Raw genomic sequence first — 25,044 nt, 5'->3', positions numbered from 1 at the left:
AAGAAATCCTGTCTGTTGCCTCCTGTAGGTGAGGGATAGGATTGTCCATCTCATCGTGACACAGTGTCCTAAACTGGACAGTCTGGTCCTCAGCTCCTGCTCGCAGGTAACAGATATGAGCTTGGTAGAAATCAGCACCTATCTGCGAACTCTCAGGTACTTCTTCCTCTGTGAGCATCTTAATCAGATCCCAGCAAAAGCTGTCATCATGCTCTTTAAGGCTGTGGGTTTGGTCTTTTGTTTTTTCTTTATTTAAATTATCCAAAATGTCATCATGCTCTTGTTGGGTAGATGAATTAGAAATGGTCACCTGCTGAGTATATGGGACCCTGCCTGATACATTTTTGTGTCTCGTCAACGCAGCCTGTACTGCTCTGTGGAGTTTCAGATCCATCAGTGCTGAGTAGGATAGAATGGAATAGGAGGGGATGGATGCATGGTTTGGGGATGTGTGAGATTTTGTTTGGCCAATGCTTTTTGGAAGGGTGAATTTATGATATAATTTCAACAACAGCCTATCTCCCAATATCAATAAATGGTTCTATTGCATCTTCCTTTCACCATCAAATGTAGGCAAGAACTGGGATGGGGTACAGGAGTAAGGGAAGGCAAATAGTCAAAGAGAACTCTTCTGTCACAGAAACCTATTTACTTATGAATATTCACCAACCAGAGTAAGGTGTGGCATTTAAGGTGATATCCCAAGTGATCTGAGCCACGTCACTACTTGCTTAATGGGTTTCCATCTTCCTACTCATTCTCCCATTTTTTTTTTAGAATCCAAAATTACAGATCTACAAAGAACAATGGGGCTAACCTCCTATCTTTAGGAAATATGACATCATTAGTCTCTTTTCCAGTTACTATTGCTGCATAACAAACCACCCCAGAATTTAATGGTGTAAAATAACCGTTTTATTAGGCTCCAGATTCTGAGGGTTGGGAAATGGGACAGTGGGGTTAGGACTTAAAGTAGAGTGGACATAACTGGTCTTGGTTCCACAATGTCTTGGGTCTCAACTGGGAAGACCCAAAGGCTGACGACTGGTAGCTGGAATCATCTGGAAATTTCTTCACTTATATATCTGACCTCTGGACAGGGATGATTTGAACTCTGAACCTAGCTGATAGTGTCAACCAGAAAACCTATACACAGCCTCTTCCTGGGGTTGGGCTTCTTCATGGCATGGCAGCTTTGGGACAGTGAGACTTCTTACATGGCGGCTCAGGACTCTAGGGTGAGTCCCAGGAGACAAGGAGGAAGGGGCTTCACTTTTTCTGACCTGGCCTAGAAGTCATGTACCATCACTTCCTCTGTACTCTGTTGATTGAAGAAGTGACAGACATGCCTTGGGTGCCTTATGGGTGAGGGTACATTGACCTCACCGCTAATTGGGGAAATGCCAAAAAATTTTGCAGTCATTTTTATAAGAAATGGTCACTACTTTACTCTATGGTGGAGGCACAAAAGACTCAGAGTCAATAATTTACCATGTAACTTCTAAAGTGAATACCTGAGGCTTTTTTCTTTTTTTAGAGTTTTGAGTTGAAAAAACCTTAAAGATCTCCTATTCCCAATACCTCTTTAAATAAAGATGACATTGTTATAAAGACCCAGGAAAATGCTGTGGCTTACCCCAGATTATACCTCTAGGCAAGGACCTCTAACAAGTACTGTCTCCATCACACCGAATGAATATTAACTATTCAGAAATATTCACTACAAAAAAAATCTAGCTCATGGAATGAAACTTTGGAGTGGGAAATGCCACCAGCAGAAGCATCAAAGGCTGCAAGAAACAGTGACCACCTCTATTTTATGGGGGAGGGAGTAACAGCTGGGAAAGCTCTTCACTCTGCCTCTACTCTAGTGATATTGCCTTCCATTTGATTAGCACTCTCACAGACACACTGATATTTAATCATCAATGATTTAATGATTTAAGCATCATAAATTAATAACTTAAAGTTTAAGTGTTAAGCATCTATTCCCATTTTTCCAGGGGAAACAGGCTCAGAGGCTCAAATTTGGCCAAATTTACCTTAAAAAGTAAATAGCAGTGTAGGCTTCCACATCAGGTCATCTGACTGAGCATTCCATTCTGTTTTTCCCAAATGGGGAAGGTGTTTTAGTCTGTAATATGCACCATTAGAGCTGTACGGGTACTCTAGTTATATAAAGCATGCATTCAAGGAGAGAAGGTGAATGTAGCTGGAATGCTGTGCAAATCAAGGACACAAAGTCAATCCCTTTGAACCTAATGTTTGAATCCATCTACTAAACTATTTATACCCTAAGAGTGTCCTCTTTCCCTTGGAGAGGGAAAAGGGAGTAAAAGGTTAAATATGAAGACACAAGCAATGCCATGCCTGCTGCCAGCATTCCACCCTGATACAGCTGCCTACAGGTGGCTGCCAGCCAAGCCAAGCAGGGGCTTCCCAGGAAATGGGGTTTTGCTTCCTTGGAAAAGCAAAGCAGTTAAGTTGTGATGGTTTCTGAATATCAGACTGCTGAAGAGAGGCTCTTGTAGGTGATTTTTGTCTTCTAAGCACCTATGGAAATGAAAGGTTTATAAATTGACTCTACAAGATGACCTTGAAGAGGGAAGAGTAAAAGAGATAACTTAAAAGATAATATAGCCATTATTTTATTGGTGCTTGAGTAGGAATTTATAAACCTGCTCTTCTCTAATATGAAAGCCAGAGCTCTTTTTTGTTCCTGAAAAAATTCACCAATGATTTCTCAAATACTATTTCATTTAGAATTTTTTTCACCCTTTTTCTTGGTGTTGATACTTTAAGAATACTTAAATGAAAGCAACAAAAAAAATCTAGCTTTATTTGCGCTCTGCTCATGTTTATAGTATCTTTAGTAGCTTCTTTTGGTAACTCTGTTATTATATAGTACATTTGATGATGACCTAGGGAAAATGAAATTTGCTTGAGTACTTGGAGCTCTCATGCTTAACCAAGAGAAGTGTGGCAAGGGTAGAAGACTGAGCTCTTTCTCTGCTTGGGAAGGGGAGATTTGGAGCAAAGCACAGCATGATTTGAATTGCGTTGGTATACTTCTTTTTTTTTTTTTATTTTTTTATTATAGTCAGCTCCATTAATATGTCTCTCACCTGGTTAGTTAACCATGAAGCTAAAGTTTTTCCATATAATTGCCCCACCTCTTGTACTGCCAGGTAGGAGAGGGAGAGCTGGGTGTGCTGATTTATGAAAAGCCGCTATTAAATTGGTTTTACTTAAATTCTACAGATATCTTGATGTGAGTGGATGCCAACAGGTAACCAATGTAGGACTCAATGCTTTGGCAAGAAGCTGCCACCAGCTCAAGTATCTGGATCTGAGCTCTACAGGGATAAACAAAAGAGGGTAGGAGATTTGCCGACTATTCAGGTTTTCAGTGATTTAAGTGTTTTGTTCTTTAAATTATCATTCCTTCTTTTTTTTTAAAGCAACTGAATCATGAATTAGTAATCCATTTCAATTTATCATTTTATGGGCACTCTTGCAACTCTATAGTATAGAATATAATATGATAGGCCAAAGGGAAACTTTTTAGATTCTAGAATACAGAAAATATATGATAAATGAAAGTATGAATGGTGGAGGTTTATACAACTTAGAGGGGAGTGATTTGGCAAGAGGAATATATGCAAAGTGTCTATTGTGTATTGTCTGGTTTGAAATGCTCCATAAATTTGGGATAGAAATACAGTAATATTTCTCTACTTCTCTAATTAATTGCTTGTCTAAATAATTCCTGTCTCATTTATAGGAAATCAAGGTTCTCCCTCTGTTGTCTGTCTCCTTGCTAACTGATCATGGAACCCTGGGGGCTTACATTGTCTAATGTGGGGAGAGGGTCCAACCAGCTTCACTCAAGGGAAGCTGCTGGAAGCACAGCAGTCCATTACTACCACTGCTTCCTGCTGCTGCAAGGGGTGCTGCTGAGGATGCATCCTGCATGTCTCACCTTGCCAGGGTTCCCTGTTGCAGTGATGTTTGTGGATCTGGATCTCCATCCAAGCCAACTGGATTTGTTGAGGGTGAATGATCTCAATACCTCAGTTCTAAGCAGTGTGCCCCAAGAGTGTCATCTCAAGACCACTCCTATTAGTTGACTGTTGCAGCTGGTTCTGACTCCTGTCAATTTGTGGATTACAACTCCTGTCTTTCATCCCTTCCCAGACAGCATTTCTTTCAAACTCTCAAATCATAAGGTGTTTATCTAATTGCCTTTCCTCAGGAGGTTGGAGCTAACAAGCCACTCTTCCAATGGAGGGTACTTCAGTGATGCCAAAGGGCCTTATATCTACTCATTTGAGGGAGATTCCATCCTGCACCAAGGCCACCTTCATTACTGTTAAGTAAAGTAAAAACTGCATGTAAGAAACAAATAGTCACAAATATCACTGTCAGGGCACATGCCAATCTTATAACGTCATTATGCCAGATCCTTTGTTAAAACAATATGTATGCTTGTGCATAATTGTCTCATTTAATATTTCAAAGTGCCAGCCTCATAACCGAAGATGTACACCAGCCAGGCTCTTCTTTTTGAGTATTCTCATTATGGTTTTTTTTTGACATGGGCAGGCTCCGGGAATTGAACCTGGGTCTCCAGCATGGCAGGCAAGAACTCTGCCACTAAGCCTCCATTGCCTGCCCCTCATTGTGTTTTGGTCACATTTGCCAATTATAGGAATGCTTTTCAAGAAAACTTAGTATTAAGTAAGTGTAACGCTTCCTGTCTCTTTTATGCTACACATTCATGATTTTTAAAAGGTAAATACACATAACTCAGTAACTTCCTAGAGTTGATAAACAAGATTCAGTGTTTGTGAACTGATTTCATATAATAACAAGATATTTTTAGAGAGGCTGGATATAAGGTCTAGACATGCACTGTCCAATAGAAATAAAAATTAATCCACATGCACTTTTGTTTTTTATAGTAGCTACAATGGAAAAATAAAAAGAAACGGGCAATTAATTTTTTTTTGTATGCTGTATGATGAGGGTCACATTTCATTCTTTTTCTGTGTGAGTATCCCCTTATTGCAGCAACATTTGTTGAATTTTTTGTTTGGTTTTTCTTTTGTGTGTTTGTTTGTTTGAGAAGTACATGGACCAGGAATCAAAGCCGGGTCTCTTACATGACAAGCAAGAATTCTACCACTGAACTACCCCTGCACCTCTGAGAAATGGGCAATTAATTAATTAATTAAATTCTTTTTTTTTTTTGCATGGGTAGGCTCTGGTAATCGAACCTAGGTCTCTGACATGGCAGGCGAGAATTCTGCCACTGAGCCGCTGTTGCCCACCCGCAATTAATTTTTATAATATATTTTATTTAACTTACTATATCCAAAATATTATCATTTCAACATATAATCAATGCCAAAATATTGATGTGATTTTCAAGTTTTTTGTACTTTGTCAATGATTGGAAACCTCGGTGCTCTCTTAAATATACAGCTGACCCTGTGGAAGGATGTCTTCTTAAACGAGTTTTGCCAATGATTCTTGATGTTAATTTTTTTATACTCTAAATGGAATTTTGCATTCCTTTATTACTTTTGCATTCAAAATCTGGTGTGTATTTTATAGGCTCAGCACATCCCCATTTAGACTAGTCATGTTTCAAGTGACTATGAGCCACATATGCCTAATGGCTGGGATATGAGACTGCCCAAGTTGAGACTGTAAGACCATGAAAGACAGGAATAATGGGTGGGCCACGGTGGCTCAGCAGGCAAGAGTGCTCACCTGCCATGCCAGAGGACCCGAGTTTGATTCCCGGTGCCTGCCCATGTAAAAAGAAAAAAAAAAAAACCACAAGAATAATATCAGATGACAGCATATTTCATTTTCAGTCTTTGGAATACCAATTTCAGTCTTTGGAATACCAATTCCACGAAAAACACCCTGGGGTCTTGGTTTGGAATGTGAGCCATTCTAAGGGTCACAAGCATGTATAATTACTGTTGAAATTTTGCAGCATTATTTTTTTTAAATGATGCTTCAATTATTTCATTTCATATACATTGCGATTTTATATATGTTAAATGATAACACTAGTTTAGAATAACTGAATTTGTAGAGAATCAACTTCCCAATGATTACAAGTAGTCGATTGTTCTCTCTAGCTACCACTTGGTATTATTTTGATGACTATTTTTAGTTTGAAGTGAAGTGGGAAGGCATGGTGACGGCTCTGATTAACTGGAAGCAATTACATTTTCCTGGAAGCATTGGAAATGATGCTTTTTTACCTATTTGTTCTTATTAGCATATATATACATATTTAAAATTCAAATAGAGGACTCCTTTGTGGTTAATTCTTCATTCCCTGGAATCAGAAAGCTGAGTATGTCCAGAATAGATTCTGAGTGCAGTTCTTGAAATTTAATTTAATAGGCATATTTTAAACCTATAGTAAATTCAAAATAATTATGGTAAGCTGTTTGCAGTGAGGGGGAGAAAAAGTATCCAACACAAGTTTTTCCCTGAAGGAACTAATTTGAGGGGAAAAAAGAAGTCACATACACAAGCAAAATCTAAATGGCACACATGCTCTGAGGAAGAAAGAGATTGATGTAGCTTTAAGAGTATGAGTGGCTTTCTGGAAAGGGTTTAACTTCAGATTGTCCTTGAAGGACTGGTAGGATTTAGATGTGCAAAAATAAGAAGGAAATTAGGGTGAGAGTAAATTGTCCCACATGATGATTTTTTTGCTTAAAACCATTTGCATTTGTTCGAAGCTTCCCTATACCAGCATCCTGTGGGGGTGCTCAGGGCAGGTATTAATATTACCACCTATGTATAGGACATTGTTTTTTGTATGCTGTATGGTGGGGTCACGTTTCATTATTTTTCCATGTAAATATACTGTTATTGCAACCCCATTTGTTGAATTTTTGTTTGTTTGCTTTTGCTTGTTTGTTTTTTGGGACGTGCGTGTCCTGGGATGGAACCCGGGTCTCCCACAAGGCAGACGAGAATTCTACCACTGAACTACCCTTGCACCCCCTCTAGTAGGATGTTTTAAGTCAGAAAACTACTTGAGAATTTTCCAAATAAGTTAGTTTAGGACAGGGTGGCAAATTGTCCAGCTGTCTGTCTTGTAAAGGCCTGCAAGCTAAGAATGGCTTATTATAATTTTAAGTGATTACGTTTAGAATGGCCATAAAAGGATCTATATTATATCTTTGATTTTGCTCCTTGAATTGCAAAGCCTAAAATATTTACTATCTGACCGTTTAAGAAAAAGTGTGCTGGCCCCTGATTTAGGATCTTCATAATATTTCAAGTGAACGTTTCTAATTTATTGTAACGAAACTAGGTTAAAAAGCTATTGTGACACATGCAAATATCGTCCTGTAAATATGATTTTGTATCTGCTTCCTTTCCATCTAAACTTACACCATATTATCTGTTATCCATCAAGCTTTCAAAAATATTATTTTAATGCTCGCAAAAATATTCCATTATATAAATGTGACATAATGTTTTAAAATATTATCTTACTCTCAACCATATAGATTGTTTCTAATTTTTCTTATGAGAAATAACATGTTAATAGACACCCTTTTACAGAAATATTTGCATTTTTATTTCACTGATGTAAAGATCTGGAAATAGAATATAAGTTCACCAGTTATGAGGTGAACACTTATCAAGATTTCAAAAAATATTACAAATTGCTATTCAGAACCACTGTACCAGTTTATTCTTCCAATAAACTAGTGTATGAAAATGCCTGCTTTGTCAATGATTGGAAACCTCAGTGCTCTCTTAAATATACAGCCGACACTGTGGAGGGATGTCTTCTTAAACGAGTTTTGTCAATGATTCTTGACGTTAATTTTTTTATATTCTAAATGGAATTTTGCATTCCTTTATTACTTTTTCATTTCTTGTGGGCTTTTTTTGTGTGTCCCTTTCACTGTTGAGTCATGTATTGTATTGCATAGCTTTGCCAATGTTCTTTATAGGTATTATGTTTGCTTTTAAATATTTTGTAGATATTTGTTCAAGCGTATCGTGAATGAAGAGTTTTTCAATTGGTTCTCTTGGGTTTTATTGATAAGTTGAGTCCATTTTAGGATAGAATATACTTGAATATCTGCAAACTATATGTGCCTTAAAAATAAATTTCAAAATACACATGTGATGGTTTTGGAAATGTATGTACCCCAGAAAAACATGTTCTTTAAAAATTTTTTTTAACTTTTTTTTTGTTTAATATTACATATGCAAAGTAAAGAAAGAAAAAAGCAATAATTTTCAAAGCGCTCTTCAATAAGTAATTACAGAAGATCTCAGAGTTTGTCATGGGCTACCATTCCATCATTTCAGATATTTCCTTCTAGCTGCTCCAGAATGCTGGAGGCTAAAAGGAATACATATATATATATACATATATATATATATGTATGTATATATAGTCATCACAATTGACTTTTTAATGAAAAATAACATATATACAAAAAAGCAATAAATTTCAAAGCACATTGCAACAATTAGTTGTAGAAAGTATTTCAGAGTTTGGTATTGGTTACAGTTCCACAATTTTAGGTTTTTACTTCTAGCTGCTCTAAGATACTGGAAACTAAAAGAATTATCAATTTAATAACTCATACTCATTTGTTAAACCCTACCTTCTGTGTATAACTCCACCATCACCTTTGATATTTCTCTCACTCTTTAGGGATATTTGGTCTATGCCCATTCTAACTTTTTCATGTTGGAAGGGGCTGTCAATAATATGGAATAGGGGGATAGAACTAGTTGATGTTCTGGAGAGACTGGCCCCTCTGCATTTCAGAACTTATCTGGTCCAGGGACCCATCTGGAGGTTGTAGGTTTCTGGAAACTTACCCTAATGCAAGGAATTTTTATAGAATCTTACATATTGCCCTAGGTGTTCCTTAGGATTGCCTGGAGTAGTTTTGGTTGGGCTTTGGCAAGTTATGGTAGGTAGTAATGTCTAACGGAAGCTTGCGTAAGAGTGACCTCCAGAGTAGCCTCTCGACTCTATTTGAACTCTCTCAGCCACTGATACTTTATTTGTCACACTTCATTTCCCCCTTTTGGTCAGGATGGCATTGTTGATCCCACAATGCCAGGGCCAGGCTCATTCCTGAGGTTCCTCTCCCATGCTGCCAGGGAGATTTTCATCTCTGGATGTCATGACCCCCGTAGTGGGGTGGGTGATGATTTCACTTGCAGAGTTGGGCTTAGAGTGAGGCCACATCTGAGCAACAACAGAGGTCCTCCAGAGGTAGCTCTTAGGTGTACCTATAGGTAGGCTAAGCTTCTTTGTTACCCACATAAGCTTCACAAGAGCAAGCCTCGAGAAGGGCTTGGCCTATTGATTTGGGTGTCTGTAATGTTTCACAGCATCAGGGGTTTCCCTCGGATAAAGTTTAATAGTTCCATATTTTTTCTCCCATCCCTCAAGGGACTTTGCCAATACTTTTTGATTATCTGCTTACTATACTCTGGGATGTATCCAGACATTACATTAAACTATACAGGATTAAGGGTTCTCATTATTCTGGCCTCCCTGTGTTTGGATTGTTGATCTGTCCAGACAGCCTGAGTTAGATTATGTGTGACAGAAAATTTAGGTTCTGGACAAAATAAGCCTTTATTCCTTTGGTCTCAAAGGGTAGATGAGGTTCTAAAATATAGACACAGTCTTCCTTACCCCTGTATTCTGAATTATCTTAATCCCAACCTGATTTGCTTTGTTCTTATCTCTAAATACCAGGTTATACATATATAAACAGCCTCTGAAAATCCAAAAATAATAACCACCACTCTGGACTAAATGTGACTGCTATAAGAGTTTACAATCTAGGCCCCTGTTTTCTTATAAGCATCTTCTAAATGAGACCATACAGTAATTGCTCTTTTGTTTCTGGCTTATTTGCCTCACGAGATAGTCCCATAAAAAGCATGTTCTTACAGTGAATCCATTCCTGTAGGTGTGGACTCATTGTAAGTGGGACCTTTTGATGAGGTTACCTCATTTAAGGTATACCCCACCTCAGTCAGGACAGGTCTTACTCCTATTTCCGAAGTCCTTTATAAGAGAATGAAATTCAGCCAGAGAGAGAGAAAGTCACTGAAAGCAAGAGGCTGGATATTGACGGAACCTGGAAGAGAAGGGAGAGATCAGGAGAGTTGCCATATAACTTGCCATGTGACAGGGAGCCAAGGATTGCTGGCAGTTAGCCCCAGAATTCCAAAGTCTTTGGGGAGAAAGCATCACCTTGATGGTTCCTTGATTTGGACTTTCTTTTATCCTCAAAGCTGTAAGCTAATACATTTCTATTGTTTAAGTGAATCCATTTCATGGCATTTTCTTGAGCTGCCTAGGAAATAACAACACATATCTTAAACCTGAAAAACCCTATTTTTATGATATGAGACAATCATTTATCAATTTAGGAGTCACATATGAAGCCCTTTTGGAACGCATCTGCTCTAAGCTGCATTTGAAGGTGTGATCCACTGATGTTTTAGAAAAAATATAACAATTGTTCTTGCTCTCCTTCTGTGGAACTATGCATATATACAGTAGGGGCCCACAAATGGATCTGAATGGAAGACATAGGGCCATTTTGAATGGACATGAATTCAAACTTCCAGGTATTATTCACTCATTTACTACAGGTATGTATCTGTGTGTGTGTGTGTGTGTGTGTGTGTGTATTATATATATTTGCAGATCTCTGAGCTCAGGAACCTCAGTTGGATTTACAAAACTGACATGTTTCCATTCCCATTTGTTCCTTCACCAGTGTCATCCTTCTTCACAATTTTACTTCTATCTACGACCTCCTTCATGATTTATGCAGCAGTTTAGATAGAGTAAACATGTCAGAGTTCCACAGACAGAAAAACCAAACAAAGTAAATAGAAAGGGAGACAATGAATTTACTCATTATAGCCTTGAGTCCCCATCTGACTTATGTTTAAGCCTTGTTACAATGGGAATTGTCTTTCCTATTCTCTTTCTTTTTCTTTCTTTCATCTGTGAATATCTGGATAATAGTTTTTGGTTAATAATTACTCCGTAAACTTACTATGCACAATTGCTTTCTACTTTTAAATGTCCAACTGAAATATAATGAAGAAAAAGTGAATATAGGTTGTGCTGGGGCAAATAATACGCCATTGTTAAATATGTACTCAGTACACCTTAGGTAATACAGAACTAATGAAAGTGTGATTCAGCTAGAACCATAGTTTTCCCTGGGTCATCAGTGGTGGTGGGCTTCCATGAATGATAGACAAGAAAGGTCAGTTCCTTCTTTAGGAAATTATTTTCATAGAAGGAGGCTGTGCCTCTAAATAAGCCAACATCCAACAGAGACTCTGGAGAGCTTTATAAAGAGAATGTGTTGCCAACAGGCAGAATGAAGGCACTTTTTTTTTTTTTGCATTCTTACTTGTTTCCAAAGGCCAAAATCCCACTAATTAAAATACTGAATGACCCCAGACTTAACAGCTCATTTTGCCAGATTTGTGGTATCTTGTTGACATTGAGATTCTCCAGGCTGTGTTTCTTGGTAGCTATAGCAACATCCCCACTTTAGTTGACTTTTGTGGCATCTCTTACAGGATTATCTGGTTCATGCCACCTCAGGACTTACCATTTATATTTACTTTACTTACCTGTCTTAATACTTTCAATGGACTCAAATGTGAATTCAAAACCAGTTACATTGCATTGTTTGCTGCACTAAATCTAGTACTTGAGTAGTGTAATTATAGACAGGTGATCAACTTATTAAATATATGACAAGCATTGGGAGACTCCAGTGCTCGCTCAGTGTTTTAGTACAACTCTTGGAGCAACGGTACTTCCAGAGTAGAGCCTGTCCTATTTTAGCAGGATTTACTCTAAGAGAAAAGAATATTCTATCCTAAAAGTGATGGAAACATCCAATGGTGGTTGAATGATTTTAGAGAAACATGTTACAGAGACAGAAAACCTATTGTTAACATAGTCTTCCTTGTATGAGTGAACTTGGCTTCTTAGACGAAAATATGAAATACCATTCTTATGCTCATGATGGAAACACTCCACAGAAACTTGTGTCTGTGTGCTGTGTATCCATTGGGAGGTTTTTGTTATCATCTAGGTTCAGGCCAGAAATTGCTGGATATCACTTCGGTCCCCGTTCCTCCAGCTCTTTACCTAGCAACTCTTTACAGCATATTTCTAACCATCCCATTGGTCCTTCAAGTGAGGATGCAAAACCAGCCCTTCCTCTAAAACCCCCGCCTGAGCCTTCCATTTATGGCAATAAAACCCGTCCCAACCAATCAAAAAATTGCTCTGAGCCCTTCTCGCTCACCCCTCCCCTAGACGCTTCACCCTATATAAACTGGTATACTTCCTCTAATAAACGTTCTAGTGTGCGCGCCTCGCCAGCCCAACTAGTTCCCGTGAGTCGTTATTTATCTCGCGCGCCCTCCACACCTTCGAGCCCCCGGGGATTGTGGCCTCAATCTCCCCCTTTTGCCGCCGGGAGGAAGACCCCAAGCGGGAGACCTAGCAGAGAGAACTCCCGCAAGAAATGAACAGGAACAGTTATACAGAAACAGAATCCTGCCTACTTATTCACTCCTAGACTATCAAGAATGAGAGGCAGATTAATTTTTTTGTGTGCACAAGTATATCTAACCAAACAAGATGACTCATTTCATTCTTGTTCATGAAGTCTGAGAGAATCATTTTGTTTCATTGAATTCAAGAGGCAGATTAGATTCCCTGGCCCAAACTCTAGCTCTTTCGCTAGCTGTGTGACTGTAGTAAGTCATTTAAACCTCTCTGTGCCTCAGTTTCTTCATTGGTAACATGAGGATGATAATAACAGTACTAATCTCATAGGACCACTGTGGAGGTTGAGTAATATGGGAACAGATTTAGGAACTGACACATAGACAGCATTCTGTGTTAGCCATTCTCATTTCTTTACAATACTTTTAAATTTGTCTTTATTCCAAAGAACATGTATTAATCATTGTACACAAACTTAATTTAAGGAAAGGTGGTTAATCTTTTAAGAAATATATTTTAAAAAGAAAGCAAAAACTATTCCTCAGTTTGAATAAACCCATTTTGAAGAATTCTGTATTTTCATAGTTACGGCAGGGAAGACTTATTTTCTAGATGGTGCTCATTTAATCATTCACTTGAACCCAGTGAGATATCCAAATTTCAGTATTTAGAGACATGTCCATGAAAATTAAAGTCCTCTAACTTTAATTTTCTGTTATTTATTAGAAAATAACATTTTCTTTGAAATTCCATTTCAAAGATGGGAATTTAAGCAAGAGTTTAATGTATATAAACTATTAACATTTAAAGACACAGACTTCTTAACAGAGACATGTGCTCTCAGTATTACAGAAATAGGTAAACTTTTTTCAGAGAAACAAACAAAATACTACCTGCTGTTTCAGAAGTCTGTGGAAACCTTGCCTTGCCCTTGTTAGCATTATGAAGCATTTGGATTAGGGATTGAACTGTGTCCCCCCCAAAAGACATCAAGTTCTAACCTCTAGCCGTGTGAATGTGATCTTATTTGGAAAGAGGGCCCTTGAAAATGGTATTAGTTAAAATGAGGCCAAACTAAATTAGGGTGGGACTAGAGTCCTTCTAAGAATGGGAACAGAGACACTGAGACACAAGGGAAAAAGCATGTGACAAGTGAGGCAGAGATGGAAGCCCAAGAATTGCTGGGAAACCACCAGAAGCTAAGAAGATGCAAGATTTTTAACTTGTAGCCTCCAGAACTGTGAGACAATAATTTTCTGTTTTAAATCACCCAGTTTTTGGTATTTTGTTACAGCAGCCCTAAGACACATTAAATATCTAGAATAAGTAAACTCATAGAGACAAGAAGTGGATTAGAGGGTCTGGGGGCAGGGAAGGAATAGGAAGTTCCTGCTTACTAGGCTCAGAATTTCTATTAGGTTGATGGAAAAGTTTTGGTAATGGCTAGTGGTGATGGTAGCACATTTTAAAAGTAATTAATGCTACTGAATTGTACACTTAAAAATGGCTAAAATGGCAAATTCTATGTTGTATATCTGTTACCACAATAATTTTTTTTAAATATAGTTACTTTCCCTTCATTATTAAATATACATCAAAATGATAACACTGAGTCATCTATTCTTGTGGTTTCTCTCAGAAACTCAGAATGAAACTCTGATATCTTTAGACCTTTGTTTCTGACATTTTGATTTTTGTGGTCTGGAAACTTTATTAGTTCTGCTCACTGTGAGTATTTGTCTTAGGAGATTCCGTTTGCATTCTAGCCTGTGTGTGTGGGGGGGAGTTAGTGAAGAGGGTTAGAGGTAGTATAATGCAAACTTAAGGGTTGAATTATTTTTGAAAACTGTTTGTGTAAAGCATATTTAACTTCCTATTCTAATATCTTTTTTTCTGTCTCTTTCTCTTTTCCAGAGTGTGCTTATTGGCTAATTATTGTCATATTAGTTTGGAATGTGTGAAACTCAGTTTCTGTAAGAATATCACCCTGGATGTGGTTAAAAAGCTTTGCAAAAATTGTAGACGGTAAGAGAACTTTGACTTTGCCCACCTGTGTCTCTTTCAGTCTTAAATTTCATCAAAAAATGAAGAGGAAACCTGATGCTAGCTATGCAAATAGTATATTTCTTTATACGTCCTCATTGTTGTTTCTATTTTATTGACACATAATTCTAGCAATCACTAAACATTTCCCAGGAATAGCTTCTGATAAGTCCATTTAAGGCTGAGCCTAGTTCTCATGACCTTTCAAATAGTAGAAAATATTTTCTTTTCACTCTAGAGTTCTTAAAAAAATCCAAGAATAATATTTGAACATCAAAATAAATTATCCTTTTGTGTCCTGGACCATGTATGTCCCCCTACCCTCCCCCCCAAACCATTATCTTTTAGTTAGGGTAACTGCTGTCCTTGGAATACCATTTACTAAAATTATTCAAGCTAGGGAAGAAAAACCATTTCAGGGGTCTCATATTTCAAGAATTATTTGACTAGTCCTAGTCTAGTCTGTGAAACCTAATGAGATTTTTGTAAGAATAATCTTTCATGAAATGGGGCATTCATAGTGTAAGTACTTTATATGGAGCACTGGACCTCTTTGGAGTTAAAACAAACAGAATAATGGAATAATTTGAGAAAGTTTTGTGTGCCAATTGTAAATATCTAAAAATGTACTTAAGAATGTGTTTATTGCTGGAAATATGAATTCAGAGCTTTAATGAAGAATATATGAATATATTAGTGATATAGATAATATGACTATAATAATAAATAATAATGAAATCTGTATTTTTTTAAAGCATCATCTCTAAAGGTATGGCATTCTCAACAAATGTGTTGATAGGCAAAGATCTCTGTCCTCCACCATTTCTTTGTATGGTGCAAATGTGACCTCTTTTTTTTTTTTAAAGCAAGCTTTCCATTGTATTCACCCATTTTCTATAACATTAAAGCCTTGGAAATTAAGGAATACAAGTAACATCATTAGAATTCCTGATTCTGTATTTTCAATTGCTACATCAGTGAAAAAATTAGAGTCCTATCTCACTTCTAAGCTGAGACTCTAAGGTATTGGTGAAAAGGTCCTTATTTGAATATCTTCTTTGAATACTGAATTATGTAATGCTTTTCAGAAGAATAGGAATGGTTTTAGAATTTTTTTCATCTCTTCCTGACTCTTCTAGTTTGTCTCATTTTGTACTTCTGAGAACAGGAGCTTTAATCATTTTTTAGCTTTCAAAAAATAGATTAATATTTAACATCTCAAACTGTGGAATTGAGAACTATTTTCATTCTACATAGAAATGTACATTCTCCATTATTTTTGATGAATATAAATGTATCCCTGATCTAAAAATGCACACATTGCATTCCCTGGAGCTAAAAGTAATTTTCCAGTGTTTGAAAAATAAAATTTGTAGGCTTCCCGAGGAAGAAATCCATTTATATCTTAGAATATGATTTGTCTGTTGTTTGAATATAAGTTTTGGAAAAAGGTGAGTGTCCTGCTCTAAAAATTAGGAAATTAAGATCAAGGAAATATTGACATGATTTTCATTCTGCTATTACCAAAATTAAAATGAACATTAGTACACAATAGTTTTTTATTTATAATTTATCTCCTGCCTACTTTCAATAAGGCATTAAAGACTTTATATGGTTAAACACACACATGACACATATACAGCAGAGAAATTCAAAATTATACTAAAAAAATTGTTAGATCAGAGACCATCTAGAGGAAGAGTGAAAATTGAATTGAAAGCAAGCTGAGTGCTGCGTTTACACACTAAATTTAAGTGGGAATTTCCTGGTGAGTAAGGTAAAAGGGGAACCATAATGGATGCCAGAGGCCTTTTTGCTTTCTAAAAGGTGGCATGGCAGTTCTTTCTAAAAGGCAAAATTAATACATTCTCAGGCAAATGTATCTCAGGATTCTTCTATAATAAGAGAAAATAAAATAACTTAGTAATCAAACAAAATTGCCCCAAATTCTGCAGATGCTGGGGGTATTTCCTTATTTAAAAAATGTTAAATAATAAGCATTAAAAGAATTTCATCTTCCTTTATTCCACCACATTCCTTTATGATGGCTTCAAGTTGAATTACTATGCTTGTGGTTTTTTTTTTTTTTTTTTTTTTTAGATTTAAAGGATTTTTAGAGTCACTGAGAGTAGAGGACCAATTTGAATATAAGAAGGTTCTTTGCCAATGCACAGAGTTAATTTGTGCTATGAGAACAAGTGAACCTTGCTTTTCCCAAACACTTCTTCCTTCAGATTAGGGGCTGGGCAAACTTTTTCTGTAAAGGGCCATAGGGTAAATATTTCAAGTTCTGCAGGCCATATGGCTCTTGTTGGAACCAGTCAACTCTGCTCTTGTTACTTGGAAGCAAATGGGTGTGATTTATTCCATAAAACTTTATTTGCAGATACCGAACTTTTTAATTTCATAAGATTTTCACCTGTCCCCAAATAGCTATTATTTAAAATTTTTTCAATTGTTTATAAACATAAAAATCATTTTTAGCTTACAGACCTTATTAAAACTCCAGTGGACTGGATTTTCCCACTTCTGCCTTAGAGTAGCTCTCCTAGAATAGGCTAACACCCTTTCCTCTGTAATACAGCTGGGCTTTAGCATTAGATATCCTCCCTATTTTAATAGACACATGTAACAGGTTAAAAGCTACACTTGTTATTCTCAAGTGTGATGCTATTTTTCTCCTTCATGGAACATAATGCCAATCAACATTTTTTTTAAAAGACTTTTTACATATTTATCATGCTTAGAATCTGAGCTCAACTGTATCCATTCCACATACTCTGTGGTCTTTTCTTTTCTTTAGATTGAAGATTCTCCATCTTTATGGTTGCACCATCACTCCTGGCCTGAGCACAATAAAGGAAGCTTACAAAAGAGTTAAAGTATTTCACGACTTTTTGGCCCCTACTGGCTAAGAATTTCTACCAACAAAGACTTTGAATCTACACTTAGTTAAATATGCCCAGAAATTTTCCCAATTTAGGTATAAACTATTTTTTTATTTAGATGGAGATAATCAAGGAATAATTGCATGTGAAGTTTTGACATCATATTAATGTGTTTTTGTTATGCCAAACACCTCCCGCCACCAAAAAAAAAATGATAAAGTTAAAAAGCATAAAGCTTTAAATTTTGGTATTTTTTCCTTGTTTGTATTACATATTTGTCAGGTATTTAAACTCTCACCTGAGAGTATGAATTGGCTCACTGCAATGTACTTTTCTATAGTCACTAAACGTATTATGAGGGAAAAATAAGTCAGGGAACTTAGGATGAAGTGTTTACTCTTTTAAATCCTGTGAATAAGTGTATGCACAGTAATTATTTAAATATGACAGCAATATCTCAATTATAGCATTATCTCCAGTCAAATGTTAGGTTGATTCCTGAAGGACTGTGCCAGGGTATTGCAGTGGTTTCCAGGCAGCCCACATATCACACAGTGTGATCTGAACTGTGGACGCCACCACATTCTCACAGGTGAATCCCTTCAGGGAGTATTTCATGCGGAAGAAGTGGCTGTCTTAGGCTGGGTTTCCCAGAACCTGAGAATAAGATTCATGTGAATGTGGAAAGTTAGAACTGGGGAGGGAGGCCCAGCAATGGTGTGACATTAACTTCATCATCCAGCGGCTGACTCGTCTCAGTCCACTGGGGAGTTAAGAAGACTGTGGCCAGCCTCAGAGTTGTTCTAGTTAGGGGGCAATGGAGCTGGAGTATTTCACTCTTTGGTATACCATTCATTGTTCAAGGGCTCTGTCTAAGGAGGATACAAATTACCAGACACCTGTGGCTCTCTGGACACTCCAGAGGGTGTCCAGAGCAGACTACAGCAGCCTGAGAGCAGTACTCCAACAAAACCATGAGCGTACTGGTTGCTGGGTAGAAACAAACAGGGGACCTGCAGAAATGGGCCAGAGCATGGAGGCATCTGGTACCTATACATTTTGTGATGGATTGAATTATGTACCCCAATTTAGACACATTCTTGATCTTGATCAACTTTCCTGGGACAGTGAACACACTGTAAATGGGGTCTCTTGAAGATTTTATTTTTAGTTAAGGTGTGGCCCAACAGAAGAAGGTGGGGTCTTAATTTGGATCATTAGAATCCTTTATAAGCAGAAGGAATTCAGACATAGTCTGAATAGAGGACACTGCAATGATGCAAGGCAGGGACACAAGCCAAGGAATCCCAAGGGCCACCAGCAGCCAGCACCAGAATGGTACAGACTTTGGGGAGAAAGCATCACCATGCTGATGCCTTGGATTTTGGTTTTGTAGCCTCAAAACTGTTAGTCAATAAATTCCCATTGTGTAAACCAACTCATTGTATGGTATTTGTCATAGCAACCTGGAAAACTAAAACACTCTGGAAGGAAACATGCAACAAACTTGAATCAGGTGATCTGGGCTTGAACTCATGCAACTAGCCACTTACTTGACTAGTCATAGCACTCAGTCTGAGGCTTAGTTTCCTTTGATTCAAAAACTGGGAAACCCACCATAGGAAGGTTGGTTAAAGGATTAAGTAAGATAGTGTATCCAAGTATTTAGCACAGTGGCAAAGTAGAGAAAGGATCCTTAGTAGAAAGAATAGCATGTGTGAAGCAGAGATTTAGAGTGTAAATTTTTGGGAAACAGGATGCCAGGAGGGCAGGGCACATGTGTAACAGTATGGGGATGGGAATGGAGTCCTATGGGGACATTCAGGAAGCTCTTCCTGGAAGGTCAGAGGAAAGATACCTAAGCAGAGGTCTAAGGCAGAAGAGGGTTGCTGGTCAATATGGTGGACTGAGCTGAAATGGGAAAGGTTTTGCCCCCACTTCAGATTTTGTAGAAAAAATAAAATGGGGTATAATATGAAGCCAAACCCAAAGCATGGAAGGTATGTTAGATTAAAGATGATCTCAAATTATTTGCCACTCCTCCCATGGAAAGCTGAAGTCTAATTTTCCTCCCTTTGGATTTGGATTGGTCTTAGTGACTCATTTTATTAATAGAATATGGAAGAACTGATGTTCTGGGACTCCCAAGGCTAGATGTCAAGAAGCCTTACAGTTTTGGCCTAAGACTCTCTGAACCCTCACTCTGGAGCCCTGAGCCACTGTATAAGAAGTGAACTACTCTGATGAAAAGACAATGAGAGGGTGCATGGGTGGTTCAGTGGTAGAATGCTCGCCTTTCATGTGGGAGACCTGGGTTCGATTCCCCGAGCATGCACCCCCTTCCCCCACCAAAAAAGAAAAGACAATGAGAAGAGGCCCTGAGACCACATGGAAAATGAACACTGGATTAAAATTTTAAAATCCATCAATATACTAGATTCACAAAATAAAGGAGCAAAAAATATGATCATTTCAATAGATGCTGGAATTATCTAATAAAATGCAAAATCCATTCATGATAAACATTTTTAGCAATATAGGAATTGAGGAAAATCTAAATCTAAATTTGATAAAGGGCATCTATAGAAAAACCTATAGCATACATCACAATGGTATAACACTGAATAATTTCTCTCCATGATTGGGAAGAAAACAAAGATAACTATTCTTACTATTGCAATTCTACCTTGTACTAGAAGGTCAAGCCAGTGCAGTAAGGCAAGAAAAAGAAAAAAAAGACACAAAGAATGCCTTTTTTTTCCTGCAGATGACATGAGTGTGTAGTGAGAAAATCCTTAGAATTCTATAAAATCGCCACTATAACTAATGAATTTAGTAGGCTCTCAGGATGCAAGGTCATCATTATACACCAATCAATTAAATTATTATATGTTAGCAACAAACAATTAAAAATTGAAATTAAAAGTACAGTGTGCTTTACAATAGCATTAACAGCTCAGGATATATGTAGAGATAAATTTAATGAAATACGTAGAAAACCTGTAAACTATAACCTTTACAACACTGTTGAGAGAAATTCAAGGAGACATAAATAAACAGGGAGATACATCATGCTCATTGATTGGCAGATTCAATATTGTTAAAACATTAATTCTTAAAAAAGTATATATAAGGTTCAACATAATCACAATGCCAGCAGGATATATTCTTCTATACATTGACAGACTGATCTTAGTATTTGTATGGAAATACCTAGGACCAAGAATATCCAAAACAATTTTGAAAAAGAGTAACATTTGATTTCAAGACTTATTCTTAATCTATATAATCAAGGCAGTATAGTATTGATAAAAAGATAGATATGAAAATCAATGGAACAGAATAGGGAGTCCAGAAATAGACCCCCACATATATGGTCATTTGATTTTTGACAGGACATTCAGTGTTTTTTTCCTCCAAAAAAATGGTGCCGGAACAACTGGATATCCACATATGAAAAAACTGACCCAATTCACAATCATTAACTTAAAACAGTGCATCGATGCAATAGTAAATGCTAAATCTATAATATTCCAGAAGAAAACATAAGGGATATATTTGAAATGCTGGGTAAGGACAGAGACAAGGGACTGAGACAAAGGATTATTGGATGGGACACAAAAGTACAAACCATAAAATAAAACACTGAAAAATTTTATCAAAGTTATAACTCTGTTCTTCAAAAGACACCATTAAGAAAATGAAAGGGCAAAGCACAGAATGGAAGAGAAGATTTTCAAAGTATATATGTATGATAAAGGGTTTGTTCCCAAAATATATAAAGAATGATATATATAGAACATTTACAATTCATTAATAAGGTCATCCAATTAAAAAATGGGGAAATCATTTGAACAGCTATTTCACAAAAGAAGATACAAGAATGGCTAATAAGCATAAGAAAAGTTATATGACATCATCAGTCATCAAGGAAATGCAAATTAAAACAAAATGGGATCCCACTACATATCCATTAGAATGTTGGACTCTTACACTGTTGGTGGGAATGTAAAATTGTACAACCACTTTGGAGAGCACTTAGTTTCTTATAAAGTTAAACAAATACTTACGATAAAATCCATCAATTTCATCCCTGGTATTTACCCAAGACAAATAAAAACATCTGACCCTTCACACAAAGACTTGTACAGCAATAGTTACAACCGCTTTATTCACTAAAGCCCAAAACTGGAAACCCAAATGTCAGAGAACAAAGGAAAGGATATAAATGCATTGTGGTTTATCTGTACAATGTAATCCTACTTATTACCATACAAGAATGAATTACTGAAACATGCAACAAGAATGAATCTAAAAACCATTATGTTGAGCCAAAAAAGTCAACATGAAGAGTACATACTGTATGACTACATTTGCATGAAACTCTAGAAAAACACATTTAGTCTACAGTGAGCAAAAGCAGATTGATGGTGACCTGGGGTGTGGGGTTGGGTAGAGGATTGACCAGAAGGGGCTCATGGGAGCTTTTTGGGATTTTGGAAATATTCTGTAATGATCAACTGATAGTTCTGTAGATATATACATTTGCCCAAACTCATTAAACTATACTTAAAATGTTTGCATTTTATTGTACGTAATTTTGCCTCATTAAAAATGATCAAAATAATTTAACTGAGTAGCAGTGGTCTTCCTTAGGTATCTTTACAGTTTTATAACCAATGACTTTATTTTTCTTCTCCAGGGAAATATTTGCCATAGAGGTTTTAACATTTTTATTTACTAAAAAAAAATGTTACAAAATAAAATTACGCAACATTTAGCATATATTTACTGGACTGAAAGTGAAAATCCTCAAAAGCTACTTTATTTTAAATTAAATTTGCATGACTAATAGTTTTCAAAGATGCAACACATCATGTTTTGCTACCAGCCTTGTCATAGTTTTGATTCTTAAACCTTGCCTCCTTTCCTCTTTTTTCCTTTTCAAGAAAACTAATTTATGTTTGTGCATCCATTTACTATTGCTGCAAACAAATGACTACAAACTTAGCAGCTTAAAACAACAACTGTTTATTCTCTGACAGTTTCTGCAGGTCAAAAGTCTGGACACAGTAACTGGATCCTCTGCTCAGGGTCTCACAAGGTTGAATCAAAGCGTTGGTCGAGGCTATGTCCTCCTGTAGAGATGGGATCCTTTTCTAAGCTCATGCACAAAGTTGACAGGATTTAGTTCCTTAGAGTTATAGAACTAAATTCCCAGTTTCTTGCTGGCTCTCAGCCCGGGGTTGCTCTCAGTTCCCAAAGGCTACTTCAGGTCCTAGTCACGTACCCCCTCACAACATGGTGGCTTACTTCTTCAAAGCCATTCCAGTCCACTATGACGGTGTCTTATAGGACATAATGTCATCACCCGCGTGACTGTTCCATCCTATTCACAGATCCCGCTCACTCTCAAGAAGGGTATACAGAAAGCATTCACCAAAGGGCAAGAATGCAGTGGCAGGCACGGGGAGATCATCTTATAATTCTGCTTACTACAGCTTGCTTTTTTTTCTCCTCCTGTCCCAAAATTGAACTGAGATTGACATATTTTTGCAATGGATTTGACTTTTCTCTCACTCTCCTTCCTGCATATGTAATATAAAATGCAGATTTCTGTCTGGCCTGCAAGGAGCAAGATGGATGAGACATGCTGTTGGTTAATTTGGGAAAATAACACATGAGCTTTGCTTGGTCGCTACGTATGGGATAAGAAGATTAAAACAATACTTCTCCCTTGACACTCGGTGTGACTATTCAATGTCTACTCTGCTCTGATTTGATACAGGAAATCATGTTTGATATTGGTTGGGGTATTACGGAGATCTTTAATTTTTTTTATAATGAAAGAATCGCTTAAGTCTAATAACTATCAGTACACACACACACACACATATACACACAACATACAGAACAAGGCAGAACCCTCCAATTACAGACATATATATGCAATAAAAGAAGTTCAACTGAGTCTATGATGCTCAACATTAAAAAAAAGATCTGAAGAAAATAAGATAAACTGTTTTACATTGGCTAATTCTGGGTTGGGGGTACGTGAAAAAGAGAAAATAATATGTTTTTCCTTTTTTCTCATACTTTACAAAAAGGCAAGTAGATCACTATGATGTAACTTTGCAGACATATATTTTTTTTAAATCTTCAAAATTTTTCCTATAATGTCCTTAGGAACAATAGTCAGGGGTAGGGATTCATGAGAAATCTAAGATTTGAGCCTTGCAGAGATGCTTCTGTTTGAGAGAGTACCTGAACCTACTAATTGGTCCCTAAGTGCTATGCCATTACTTGGTTATCTGGTTCCATCTTAGCTAGCACATAGGATCTCCTCAGGGCAGAAAAACTGCAGTGTGAAGTCATGCTGGGAAGAAGGCTCCAGTACCTGAAGGAAATCCTATGCCTTAGATTACAATTGGTTTCCATTAAAAGCCTCTCCCTGCTACCTGCTGGAAAGAAGGTGGAAGAGTGGGGCACATTCACTTTCATAGAAAGCTGGCCCAATGTCTGATGCAGTAGTAAAAGGGAGATTTTCTCATGACTTACAACCCCAGTCATTGTCTAACAGGGGGTCCCCTAAAGTCTGTTTTTCAAGTGCTCTAACTCTGTGGAAAGCTCATGGAAGTTGAAACAAAAACAAAACAACAAAATGAAACCCAGAAGTACAGACAAGTACATTTAGGAAATGCTGGGTTAGGCAAATAGAAATAGTTTTCTTTATCTCATCCAAGAAGGCATACAGTAGGCTTGCTTTCCAAATTTATTTGCATTTTACAAATGTATTTGCTCACAAAACTTCCTTTCCAAGAATGTCTTCTCACTACTTCGAGAAATATGCTCTAACAAGATTATCTCTGATTTTTAAAAGCCCTGAGAAGCCACACAGGCAAACTGATCTTTCTAAAAGTCATGCTAATGACCAGAGGCAAGATCTCCTTACCAACCAATTCACTGTTTCTCAAAGACTGCTCTGTTATCCCCAATCCCTGGGTAGCTGCTTCTGCATGCTAAAATAGAAAAGAAGGGCCTTCCATTTCTTCCTTCTCCCCTCTTTCTTGAAGTAATTAGAGGCGGATTATATAACCTGGGCTTTCCCCTGAGTATACTGCTGCAGGTATTCAAAGCATTCCTGCTGTTACCTGAGCTGAGCAATACATGCTAAGCAATGTCAGTGTAATTGATCGGTCACAACAAAACTGTGGAAACTGGTGGGAAAAGCAGACGCCAACTCTTCCACTAGGCTGGGAGATGGGCTTGGTTAGGCAGAAGAGAGAAAAGCTAAAGCATCTGTTTGATATTTATATTGTCATGAGAATAAGGAGCTATTAAGAAAATCCTACAATGAAGCATTACACATTTGGGTGACAACAGGAGCTACTAAAGGGAGAAACATTTAGATACGTAAGGTGGGATCAAGTTGTAGAGGGCTGTGAATGCTTGGATGAAGAGTTTACTCTTGGTTTTCTTTCTTTTTTTTTTCTTTTAAAGACATGCTTTTATTATTTTTTT

The 25,044-nt window shown here is 37.1% G+C and overlaps 1 protein-coding gene across 1 annotated transcript in view; it reads left to right on the top strand.

Annotated features, from left to right (window-relative positions):
• Window positions 1-18,952, top strand: part of LOC143657131 (uncharacterized) — a 145,748-nt gene extending 126,796 nt beyond the window's left edge. Inside the window, exons 10-13 of the mRNA XM_077129172.1 lie at window positions 29-156; window positions 3,262-3,378; window positions 14,507-14,617; window positions 17,439-18,952. Of these exons, the coding sequence (XP_076985287.1) occupies window positions 29-156; window positions 3,262-3,378; window positions 14,507-14,617; window positions 17,439-17,550 (468 nt within the window). The 3' untranslated portion in view covers window positions 17,551-18,952. The remainder of the gene's footprint in view (window positions 1-28; window positions 157-3,261; window positions 3,379-14,506; window positions 14,618-17,438) is intronic.
• The last annotated feature ends 6,092 nt before the right edge of the window (window positions 18,953-25,044 follow it).

This window comes from Tamandua tetradactyla, chromosome 2 (assembly GCF_023851605.1).
Source record: "Tamandua tetradactyla isolate mTamTet1 chromosome 2, mTamTet1.pri, whole genome shotgun sequence".
NCBI lineage: Eukaryota > Metazoa > Chordata > Mammalia > Pilosa > Myrmecophagidae > Tamandua > Tamandua tetradactyla.
The sequence above is the reverse complement of the archived record's forward strand: the minus strand, read 5'-3'. Positions and strand labels throughout refer to the sequence as shown.